Here is a 12,250-nt window from a genome sequence, read left to right on the forward strand (position 1 = left end):
TGGTAAAATGCGACCGAATTGAACAAAATTACAATATGTGCAGAACTGACATATAACAAAGAATCCTGCCAAGTTTTGTGAAATTCCTCCAAAAATTGTGTGAGGGTTTGATTTCAGAAGGTGAGCACCCTTCCCTGGATGGACGTACATCGCCACAACATAATCCCCCTTCGGGCCTTTCAGCCAGCGGGGGAAAAAAAAAAAAAAAAAACATACACTGTTTCTTCAAGCTTACAGCCGTAGCTCAAAATCTGGACTGAGTTTAACCTGCTAAAATGTATGAAAAAAAAATCAAAAACAAAGCTAGAGTTACAAATATTTAATTGATGTAGATTTCTTGTGACATTTGTCAGAATGAGAAACCTATGAGACCCACACCACAGCTGTTACAAATACAGAAACATCTTGAACTTCAAAAATAAGCCTGAAATTCACAGACTTGACAGTTAATCCAGGCAATCAGTGAGCTAACTTTTATATCTGATCATCGTAACCATACTCGGATCATGAGTTCAAATAAAAGTCCAAGGGTCTGCAAGGACAATAGCAGCTTGGAAATAATGATATGGTGAGAGGATCACAAATGAAACTCTTACTCTAAATCACAGAGTTCACTGGGAATAGTCCCTAGTTATTCTCCTGTAGATACAACGTACAAGTGAAGATATGAGATGTGTTGCGACCTCAAACACTGAGGCTAAATCCAAAATGACTCCATATTTAAATGTACAGAATATTACATAGAGGATCAGCAGCATTGTGACTTGTTGATTAAAACCCCCTAAACTCTTTAAATGCTTCAAGATGGATGAGTCCAATTAATATTGGGATCGCATTTGTTAACACTGTGCTAAATTAACTAACTATCTAATCAGCTTGGGACTAATCATGCCCTAAAATGATTTCAGGTTCCTAGAGGATGACGAGAGAACACATGTATTGTGCTAGCTAGTTAACTTAACCAGTGTTAGTGAAAAACCAGACTGCATTTCCGCAGAGGAAACGCAAAGTGTGCTTGCTGAGCTGTAGCAAAACAGCTATCATACTTACATGCTAAGGCTAAAATGCTAACATGCTTAAATTCTAACGGCGAACATGGCAATAGGGAGCATGCTAACAGCTAGCGTGTTAACATGCTAACATTCTAATGCTAACATGAACATGCAACAGCTAGTATGTCAATATGCTAATGGCAACTGTGCTAACAGCTAGCATGTTAACAGTAAACATGCTAACGGATAACGTTAATTGTAAGTATTCTAACGCGCGGAGGCTATTATGCGAACAGCTAACATGCAAACACTGGCTAACATGCTCATAGAAACAGCTAACATGCTAACAGCTAGTGCGCTAACAGGCTAAAAAGCTAACAGCCATCATGCTAACAATTAACATTCTAACATGCTTTGCCTAGCATGCTAACGGCAATGCTTCGCGCTGCTTTGTGCAGCAAGCACACTAGTATATTTTGACAAGTTTTGTTATTGTGAAATAAATCAATTTTAGTTGGTTAAAATGGCACTTTTTAAACGTTGCTGAAGAGGGGTTCAATGTAAGATTTTCTTAGGGGGCTCTGGATTTCTAGACTTGTCCCTGGGTACATTAAAGCAGAGAAATTAAATTGTGCTAAAGTAACAACATGCACTAGCATGCCGAAACTGCAGGTAAGTCACTCTCTCATCCCCTCAGTAGTGCACATCTATAGGGAATAAAGAGTCATTTAGGATTCAGTCTGAGACTATGGCTGTAGACCTTTCCTTCTTATTCACCAGCAAGGCAGAAGCTGCTAATTTGTCATCGAGAGGTCGACTGAACACAGCACGTTCAGTGTGTGCCCTTCTGCACCATCTGTGTGAAGCGGTTGGTGATGGCCAGCGTGGTGTCAATGAAGCGTTCCACACAGCTCACGAGGCACGCCTCAGTACGCGAGTCCAGTTTTGAGCTCGGCTTCTCCATGCATTTGTCCCAACACACATCTGTGAAGTTGTGCACCTGGAAACACACACAGTCTCAGCATCAACTCCAAATAAATAAATAAATAAATAAATAAAAGTACCGTATAATAAGGTGTACTGATCCATTACAATCATATCAGGGCCAATACTGCGCTGATTGGCATCAGATCTATTCTCAGAAATTTTGTGATGCAAAATAATTATCTTGGATGTGAGCACACAGCCATCACCACGCTGGTGTTTCACAAAGTTTGCAGATAATCAGAGCCTTCTATGGAAGCCGGTTTCCATCACTTGGCGGGGGGGATAGGTACCCTATGGGTCCATGTGGCTACCGCTTATAAGTAAAAAATTCTGATACCATGTCCATCCAGTAAATATAGCATGTATACATGTTAATTCTACTCGCATCATCTTTTGCAAGCATCATCAAGCTGTGAGCAGCGTCAGGGCTTGTAGTGTTTTGGTTCCCAATTTTGTTTACTGTGTTTTGTTCAAAATACAGTGCTGTGAACTACATTTTCAAAATAATAAGAAAGCACTTATTCATGAATTGCCTTAGAAGCATTATTTAGTACTAATGAGCACATTTTGTTTCACTAGTGTAAAGACTAAAAAAATAAAAAATAAAAAATGAAAGCGAATAGCAGAAGTTTGATATTGGCTTCGCAATATATCGGCCAAAAAGCGCAAAAAAAAAAAAAAATCTTATAAAACCTTTCATTTGACCAAACCCAAGCTGTGATAATCAAAAGGTCAATTTTCTTAAAACAAAACAACACTTACTTGATATCGAAATCAGTAGCCTTGGCAAACGAAATTCACCTTGCGGTTCATCTTTGTATCTGCCAATTATCTTCCAATACTAAGAAGTTATAAGAAGGTTTCTCTTATTTTGTTTCTGATTCTGAAGTTTACAGGTAATCGAACTTGATCAGGATAAGTGCTGACTGGTTACAAAGTTTTGCACTCATTCTTACAACACGATGGCATAGTGGCTTCACCACTCGTTCTTGTGTACCTTTGATAACGCGAGATCAACTGTTCGTATCGCGAGATCACAATTCGCCGTTCTGGCGATTATGCGTATGCGCTATTGTTACACTCATTCTTACATTCGTACAACACGATGACATAGTGGCTACTGCCTCACTTTGCCTCGATGAGGAAGCAGCCACAAAAATGAAGTCACATAGTATGTCGTAATAAAGAGAACATATAGGTAATTAAGACTGTGTGTTATAATAACATTCTCAAAATTACAAGTTAATCTCAATTATTAGATACAAAGTCAGATACAGGGTTTTTTCTAGAAAAATTTAGCATGAGGGCGCTCACCATGGCGAGGGAGCGAAGCGGGGGGGGATGGTGCCGGTTGTCCCCCCCCCGCCGTGCAAAGCCTTTGAAAAATGCTCCAATGGGACATTCTGAGGCTATCTGAGAGGGAAATTGTAACAAATTGTCTGTCAACATTGAAAAAGAAAGAAGTAATCTTCTTCTGCCCCGGACAGTCTTTGGCTTTCTTCCGTTTGGTGCCGCGGGATGACATCTTTAAATGCCCAAGTGTCAACAAAAACAACTCGCGAACTACTTCTGTCAAAAGCTCCCGCGCCGGTGGGTGAAAGGTCATTCAGTCTCGAGAAATCTCGCTCTACAAGTCAGCTGACCTTGTATGTAACCCATGTCAAATCTTGCGAGAGCAGCCGCGACAAGTAAACAACTAAACAACATGGCGCCTCAGTCTGGAAAACGCCAATTCGGATTGTTTTTGCACCGTCTGGCGGTGTATCTACTATGATTGGAATATTTTTGGAGCAATTATAACGTATTTGATGATCAGACACATTGTCACGTAGTATTGCTGGGATGTTTTCACGGAGTCGGTAAGGGGGCGCACGCCGAGAGTAAGAGGGAGCAGCGCCCCTGTTCCCCCGTTTAGACGAAAGCCTGAGATATATTGGGATATATAAAGTAATTTTATTCTATGTATATAGCTCCTTTTTGATGACCTGGCGACTTGTCCAGGGTGTACCCTGCCTTTCGCCCGTAGTCAGCTTGGATAGGCTCCAGCTTGCCTGCGACCCTGTAGAACAGGATAAAGCGGCTAGAGATAATGAGATGAGAGAGATAGCTCCTTTTTGTCTTCGCCAAATTCTTCAATTTTAACTGTTCAAGCACCAATCACCAAAGCACATTCCTTGTACGTGAGAACAGACTCGGCAATAATCTTGATTCTGATTCTTAGAAACTGTCTCATTATTATCAGGATGTGAAAATCAGGTCATTCAATCACTGATCAGCCAGTTCACTACTGATGATTAGGCTCGGATCATGCACACTACAATGGCTTAACTTAAGTCTAGTTTTGAAGCTGTATTTTAGTACCCAGAGTACGCCAGCACTGATGAGGAAGTCCACAAAATCCTCCATCACTTTGTGTTTCTTTTCTTTATTGTAAACAGATATAGAAGAAGCATGCGAACGAAGTTGCCAACCCTTTGGTTCATCAAAATCATTGATAAAATTTATCTTCATATAATGTAAGTGTCAAAGCTTATTTTATTTGTTAATTAACACAACTGTCTGTATCATTTATTTTCGGGGTTTGTAAAAATTGGACATTGGGGAGGAAACTACAGAAATCTGGCTGGAGTTTGTCTTTGAAACGGCTCAGCCAATCATTATTTATATTACTCATCTGATGCATTATATTTCTGTGGTAGTTTATATTGTTACCTCGCCCAGGACGGAGTCCACCAGGGGGGTGAGGTATCATTTTCGGTCGGATTTCTTTGGGGGTTTTTTTTGTAAACAATGTTACGGGAAAACGGCTGGACCAATCTTCATGAAACTTTCAGGATAGATGGGCATTGGTCTCAAATAGAACCTCCAACATTTTGGGGGTCATCCAGTCAAGATTTTTGTGACTACTGCCTCATGTAGAGGCGGCAGCCACTATGTCATCGTACTGTAAGAATGTAAGAGTGTAACAATCGCGCAGTATGGTATGTTCTGATTGGCTGAGAGCAGTAAGCAATACAGTGTGTTCTGATTGGCTGAGAGCAACAGAGAGTCAGAATCAGAACCATGCTTATTCGCCAACTATGTTCTCACACACGGTCAAAATTAAGGTCAAGGTCACCAAAAAAGTCAAAACCATTTTTTCACGATATCTTCTTTCATATTCATCATCATAAGTGCTACCGGGCGAGGTTTGTTTTGCCTGGCAACACTTGTTTACTACTGATTTACAGTCAAGTTTATAAATACGAGACTTTGACAAAAATTCCAAATCAAGCAACGGCTACAATTAATTATCGACAGTCCATAATTAGACACCTTTTCAGATTTACCAATAAAATTTTTTTTACAAAGGCGAGTTTCAGTTACAATAGTTATTATTGGTTAATTAATCAACCAGAAGACCCTCCTCACCCTTTGATCTTGTCGTCTGATGACGCAGTTTTTAATTAATAGTTAATTGGTTAGTTTTAATTAACTAAATTAGCCAGCATCTTTTTCTTAAACTTTAAATGATCTGGTACCTCCTTTTCATTGTGGCTACTGCCTTATATAGAGACTGTAGCCACTGTCGTCGTGCTGTAAGAATGCAAGCGTGTAACAATCGCACACTGCACATGTGCATACACGTGTTCCGATTAAAATGGCCGGTGAGTGTATACAATACGGTTCACCATTCGAAATAAATGGACTAAAGAATTCGCTTTCAGACACGTTTATGTTGATTACTGAAGGGAAGTGTGTTCCTATTTTAAAATATATTCCAGGTTGTTCCCTTTTCCTCGCCTTCTTCAACCAGTGGTCCCATGTGCGATGTAGATGTGACGCACTTCCGAGTTGTTACAGGAAGCTGTCAAAAAGAGTATTGAGACCACTGAGCTCTAGCGCCAGGCCTTTTCCAGGAAATAAGAGTTTGGGTCATGGTGACAGCATGTGTGTGAGCCTCAGTTCAGAGGTTTCGAAAACTGCAAGAGGAGATTAATATAAAAGTACAGACACTTGGTGTATTTTACTTCTGTGATTTTTAAATTGTTCATTTTTGGATTATGCTTCATTTTTGTGGCTACTGCCTCAGAGTAAATATATCCATTCATCCATTATCTGTAGCCGCTTATCCTGTCCTACAGGGTTGCAGGCAAGCTGGATCCTATCCCAGCTGACTATGGACGAGAGGCGGGGTACACCCTGGACAAGTCGACACAAACAACCATTCACACCTACGGTCAATTTAGAGCCACCAATTAGCCTAACCTACATGTCTTTGGACTGTGGGGGAAACCGGAGCACCCAGAGGAAACCCACGCAGACACAGGGAGAACATACAAACTCCGCACAGAAAGGCCCTCGCCGGCCACTAGGCTCGAACCCAGGACCTTCTTGCTATGAGGTGAAAGTACTAACCACTACACCACCCCAAAGTGTGTGTGTAATATAGCATATATAATATATTTACTGTATGGACATGGTATCAGAAAACAATTTTATTTATAAGCAGTAGTAACATGTACCCAGAGGGTACCTTTTTTTTTTAGTGATCTCAGAAGATTCATCAGTTGCAACACTTAGAAAGTAATCTTTCTAGGAAAGTGGTCACACTTTCTCTGATCATTTTACTTTGTTTTTACGGAGAACAACTGACCAAAATTAGCCCGGGTCAAATGTCACAAAGAAGTTTTAAACAGTTTTAAAAAGTTTATTTCAAACCCTTCTCAGTGGTACATTTATGACACAATCAAGCTGTTTTCTTTTCCTGCCCCCACCTAATTATTATGGCATACTTGTCAACCCTCCCAATTTCGGCGGGAGGCTCCCGATTTTAGCCTCCGTCTCCCGATTGTATTTGTTAAAAACTGGATAATCTCCCGGTTTTGGGAAATCCCTACCGCCAAATTAAAAATACTCCTGATTATGTCCAATCAGAATCTTATAAGAAACACTGCTGATGTCAACTGATTTTTAACCAATCAACGAACAGAACGACAGTCACTTCCGTAATGTAGGATTCACCCAGGCTGTCCGACATTTTTTTACAAGCAGTCATTCATCATGGCCACTAAACCCAATACCAAACGGCAAAAATATGAATGCAAATACCAGGTTGCATGGGAGAATGAATTTCCATGGATAAGCAAATGTTCGACCAGCCAGTTACACATTTTAAGGTAAAGATACCTTAAATCAGAATATAATGGACATTTGAGTGTGAAATTAAACTAGTCTTCCATACCATTTCAGAAACAAACTGTACAACTTCTGAAGTGTTGAGTGAAATTTTGCATGACAGAGAATTTGTTTGGTGAGTGTATTTGAATAGCGTGGTCGTGTCTTAGACTACGTTCAGACTGCACCCTGAAACGACCCATATCCGATTTTTTTGCCCATATGCGACCTGTATCCGATTTGTTATTGACAATCTGAACAACACAGATCCGATTTTTTCACATGCGACCCAGGCCGCTTGGATATGTGGTCCTAATTCCGATGCATACCCGTTATTTTCACATGCGACTGCAGTCTGACTGGACAGGTCGCATTCATGCGACCTACACGTCATCAACAAGAGACAAACGTCACTATTCTGCGTTGGCTAATCCCGCCTCTTTGGTGGAAAACAACAACATTTGTACAGTTTTCAGAATTTAAATAGACTTTTATAGAATTGATCGAGCGAATGGTGGATTTGGTAGGGACCTGGATGTTAAACCATCCTGTATTACAAGATAAGATTATTCTGGAAATTTTCAGTAATTTGACACCTTCGGTCTCATTAGTCTGCTGCCCACATTAATCAGATTATTGTGCGAGTTCCGCCGCCGCCACAAAAACCACATCACCAGGTCTCGCCTCATCTCCATGCTTTACTTGCAAACTTGAAGAGTGCGCTTTTGTTTACGTATTACGTAGATGTGCTTATTGCATGACAATTTGCGCATGCGGGACACTTTTGGGTCGTTTTCCGTTCATATTGGAGATCGCATACAAGTCTCATATAATTGGTAATGTGAACAGCCTAACAAAAAAATCGGATTTCACAACAAATCGGATATGGGTCGTTTCAGGTTGCAGTCTGAACGTAGTGTTAGTGCTATTTTGGATTTATGTTTGAAAGTTTTAAGTGAAAGTTTACAAGTGAATTATCTGGAAAGTGATTGATTTTGACAGAGTTTGAACTGAAAGATTACTAGTGAGTGTATTTTGGTCGGACTAAAATGTTGCATGCGAGTGAATTTCTTTGTGGAGTATATTTTGATAGTATGGTAGTATTTATAGTGCCATTTTTAAATTTTGTTTGAAAACTTTCAGTCACAGTTTGCAAACAAGCAAATTCCTTTGATGCATTCCGATAGGATTTCTAGCGCTTTTTAAAAATTCTGTTGGAAAGTGTTTAGTGAGAGAGATGCATTTTAGTAGTACTAAGACAGTGCAGTATTTATTTAATTGAGTTGTTACTATTTTGGTTAAATCTTATTAAAATTTAATTTCTATATGATATTATAGTAGGGCGGCACGGTGGTGTAGTGGTTAGCGCTGTCGCCTCACAGCAAGAAGGTCCTGGGTTCGAGCCCCGGGGCTGGCGAGGGCCTTTCTGTGTGGAGTTTGCATGTTCTCCCCGTGTCTGCGTGGGTTTCCTCCGGGTGCTCCGGTTTCCCCCACAGTCCAAAGACATGCAGGTTAGGTTAACTGGTGACTCTAAATTGAGCGTAGGTGTGAATGTAAGTGTGAATGGTTGTCTGTGTCTATGTGTCAGCCCTGTGATGACCTGGCGACTTGTCCAGGGTGTACCCCGCCTTTCGCCCGTAGTCAGCTGGGATAGGCTCCAGCTTGCCTGCGACCCTGTAGAAGGATAAAGCGGCTAGAGATAATGAGATGAGATGATATTATAGTTCTCTGTATTTTTACATGAGCTTGCAGAAGGAAAACACATTTGCTGCAATTCAATAATACTTGTGACTATTTTAAGAAATTATTCTTCTAAATCATCGCTTGTGTTATTTTCTGTGCATGTATACAATATTCAGGCTAGGGCTGTCACGATTACCGGTGTACACGGTTACCGCGCTAAAATATTTTGACGGTGACCATAACCTTCTGAGTGTCAAAACCGTGATAGCTTCCATTTTCGCGAGACTTTGAACTTTCGTGCGAGTTTTCCCGCTGACGCCACTCAAGTTCACTCACTCACTGTCCGAAGTTCAAGCATGGCGGAAGGAGGAGACTGTGGTGGTCATCAAGATGAAGACATCTATCCGCCTTCCAAGCGGATAAAATCGGAAGTGTGGAAATATTTTGGATATTTCAAAAATTCGGAGGGACAACTTGTTGATGACGGTGCTCCTGCATGTAGAGTGCGCAGAAAAAAGGTGTCAGCGAAAGGCAGCAATACATCAAATCTAATGACTCATCTGCGAGACCATCATCAGCATCTGTACAGCAAGTGCAAGGTAGGTTAACGTGTATGTTTTAGCTGAAATGCGCAAAGTAACTTTTGACGAGGGAAGATGAAACAATGATTTCCGACTGTCAATAATGTTAGACCTTGATGATAATCTTTATTGTCGAAAGACGGCCACTGCTAGCAGTTTTAAAATGCATCTATCATCTGCGAGACCACCATCAGCATCTGTACAGCAAGTGCAAGGTGGTTAACGTGCATGTTTTAGCTGAAATGCGCAAAGTAACACGCCCACTCAAATAACCGTGATAATACCGTACACCGCGATAATTTTGGTCACAATAACCGTCATGTTAAATTTTCATACCGTGACACCCCTAATTCAGGCATGAGATTTTTCAGCTCAAAATCTGATTTAAGACTTCCCTTTCATTGTTATTAGATTAAAATTCAAGACAAGAGTATTATTCCAGATGTTTCACTCTGAGCTCTCTCATGCCTGATACATGAATCCCATAACCGAGAGTAACTGATAGAACAATATCAGCAATTCAAAAACTCTTTAATTGTATAAATCTGAAATGGTTTGCAATTAATTGGGATCCACTGTTTTTTATCATTTCAACCGCGCATCATAGCCTCGTCCGACTGAAAAGGTCGTTCATGCACTTTTCTCCCCCATGAGAATTCTGAAAAGTTGGTAAGCATGTTATAGTATCTGAAACCAGCTTCCCCAGCCCTGATGTGAGTGTCCTAATGAAAATGGCATCCACGTGTCTGTGCCGAGGCTCTGCAGTGCAGCGCGTCCTCATGGTGATGAACAAACCTGAGCCTGAAACTGGGCTCTCTGTTGCTCCACAGCGATCAGACGCTGAAGTTCCGCCGCCTCCGCGTTGTCTGACGAACCGGTTGACGGCATATCAAAACTACTGAAATCCGCCATCAGCTATACTGTGCGATATTTTATAAAACAGTGCAAGCTGGTTAACAAAAGCCACCTCAAAGGGCAAAGCACAGACAGCACAGCACGCAGCCTCGAAGACTTCCGCTGCCGGGTGGATATGACGTCACGACCGAGCTGTCGGTCAGCGAAAAGTAATAAAGGAAAAATGTAAATTAAACATTTTAATAAAATTAAGAAAAGATTTTAAAAATAAGTTGCACAATATCGTCTCATTTCCTCTGTTTTATTTATTTTTTGTTTATTTTATTCCATGAAGCTCTATGTAGAAATACTTCTAAGGTCCCCTAGATGGTAGCAAAGGAAAAAAAAAACATAATTTAGGCTACACTTCCGGTATGAGGGACACAAACAAAAAATCGATCATACTGCAATGCGAAAACATGTCCGCCATATTGGAAAGGGTTAGATATTGCAGGACCATAATCACATAGACATATGTGATTATGTGTTGTGTTGTGTTGTGTTCACATGCTTTTGTTGTTGTTGACAAATTAAAGTATGAGTTATTGTTGGGTTCACCCAGAAAGAGACCCCGATTCCTTCATGCTGATGCCTTCTCTTCGGGCCCGAGGACGAGTCAATCGCTCAGAAACGGACAGGAGAACACGTGTGGGTTGTTCACATGCCAGTTTATTCGCTCGCTTCGTCAGAATGAAAACATTTGTGGGAATGTCTTATAGTGTTGCTATGTTTATGTTTTGTCTTCGTGTGTGTGTGTGTGTGTGTGTGTGTGTGTGTGTGTGTCTATGGGTGTGTGTCTATGTAGAAGTGTGTAATGATCTTGAATCAATCATAATAATATAATAACATTTTTGCTGACAGTAAGGTACAGATAGATATCAGAATTTTGGCTTATAATCAATATTATGTCTGATTCTTCGTGGAATAGTTTGGAATGTTAAACATAGATAATGTCTTGCCTACGAAGAAGGTCAAAAAACACTAGTTTGCACAGAAAGGATCTTACTAATTCTTAATAATTAACATGAATAATTCTTAACACATGAATGTGTGGTCAGTCAGTAAATTACATCTTGATTATCTTGATTCCATCAACATAAGTAAAATAACAAATAACAGTATGCTCTTAATAATGAATGTTATAAGAGAATAAACATAAAAAATAAGAACAACTTAACCACAAGAACAATGAGAATATGTCTGAAAGAGAGAGAACAATTAAACCACTAACAGGATTAAACTTATAACTAAATTAGGTTAATGCTCTTAAACTAAAAATCCTTAGAATCATAAGATCTTAATTATAATTATGAAACTAATCTAGAACTATGAAACTAACATTAATCACGGAATGCATTCATTAATTACGGGATCTATAAAACTAACATTAATCATTACCATAGTATATTTCAATATATTTCAGTATATTTCATAGCCTTTATGAAGCCATGACCTAAGATTCAACTGAATGAATAAGCATGATCATGAACTTTAATTCTACTATTTCAAAGTGGGTATGAGTCGATCTGACACTAAAACAGACCTTCAGACACTTCTCTGTTCAAAATACACATTCATAAACAAAATGTTCCCAAACAATGTCCAGCCGGACCTAAGGTCATTTCAAACTAAATTTTGACACAGAATAAGCTAAGAATTACTATTTCACTAAACTTACATATACCTACATATATCTGTATCCTTATTCAACCTACTGATTCTGATTCATATTCTGATCATAATCTACATATAATAAAATTTGACCCCAACAGTTATCAAAAGTCAAAAGGTAAATAATGCTGAATATTTCCTGATCATGACAAGTAGAGATTTTCTTAACACATTGAATGCCACACAGTTTTTGGAAATTTGGCTGTAGCCACAATGAGAGTAGCCAGTATCTAGATCATTGTTGGCATTCTTTGGACAGCCACAGAATATTTTGTATTAGGCTAT

The 12,250-nt window shown here is 39.7% G+C and overlaps 1 protein-coding gene across 1 annotated transcript; it reads right to left on the reverse strand.

Moving 5' to 3' along the window:
- Positions 1-304: 304 nt before the first annotated feature.
- Positions 305-10,410, reverse strand: timm8b (translocase of inner mitochondrial membrane 8 homolog B (yeast)). The gene is made up of 2 exons (XM_060912424.1): positions 10,196-10,410; positions 305-1,992 (listed from the first exon to the last, which is right to left on the reverse strand). The coding sequence occupies exons 1-2, from the start codon at positions 10,310-10,312 to the stop codon at positions 1,825-1,827; spliced, it is 285 nt and encodes a 94-aa protein (XP_060768407.1). The 5' UTR covers positions 10,313-10,410; the 3' UTR covers positions 305-1,824.
- Positions 10,411-12,250: the final 1,840 nt, after the last annotated feature.

The sequence above is a fragment of the Neoarius graeffei genome, chromosome 28 (genome assembly GCF_027579695.1).
Source record: "Neoarius graeffei isolate fNeoGra1 chromosome 28, fNeoGra1.pri, whole genome shotgun sequence".
Lineage (NCBI taxonomy): Eukaryota > Metazoa > Chordata > Actinopteri > Siluriformes > Ariidae > Neoarius > Neoarius graeffei.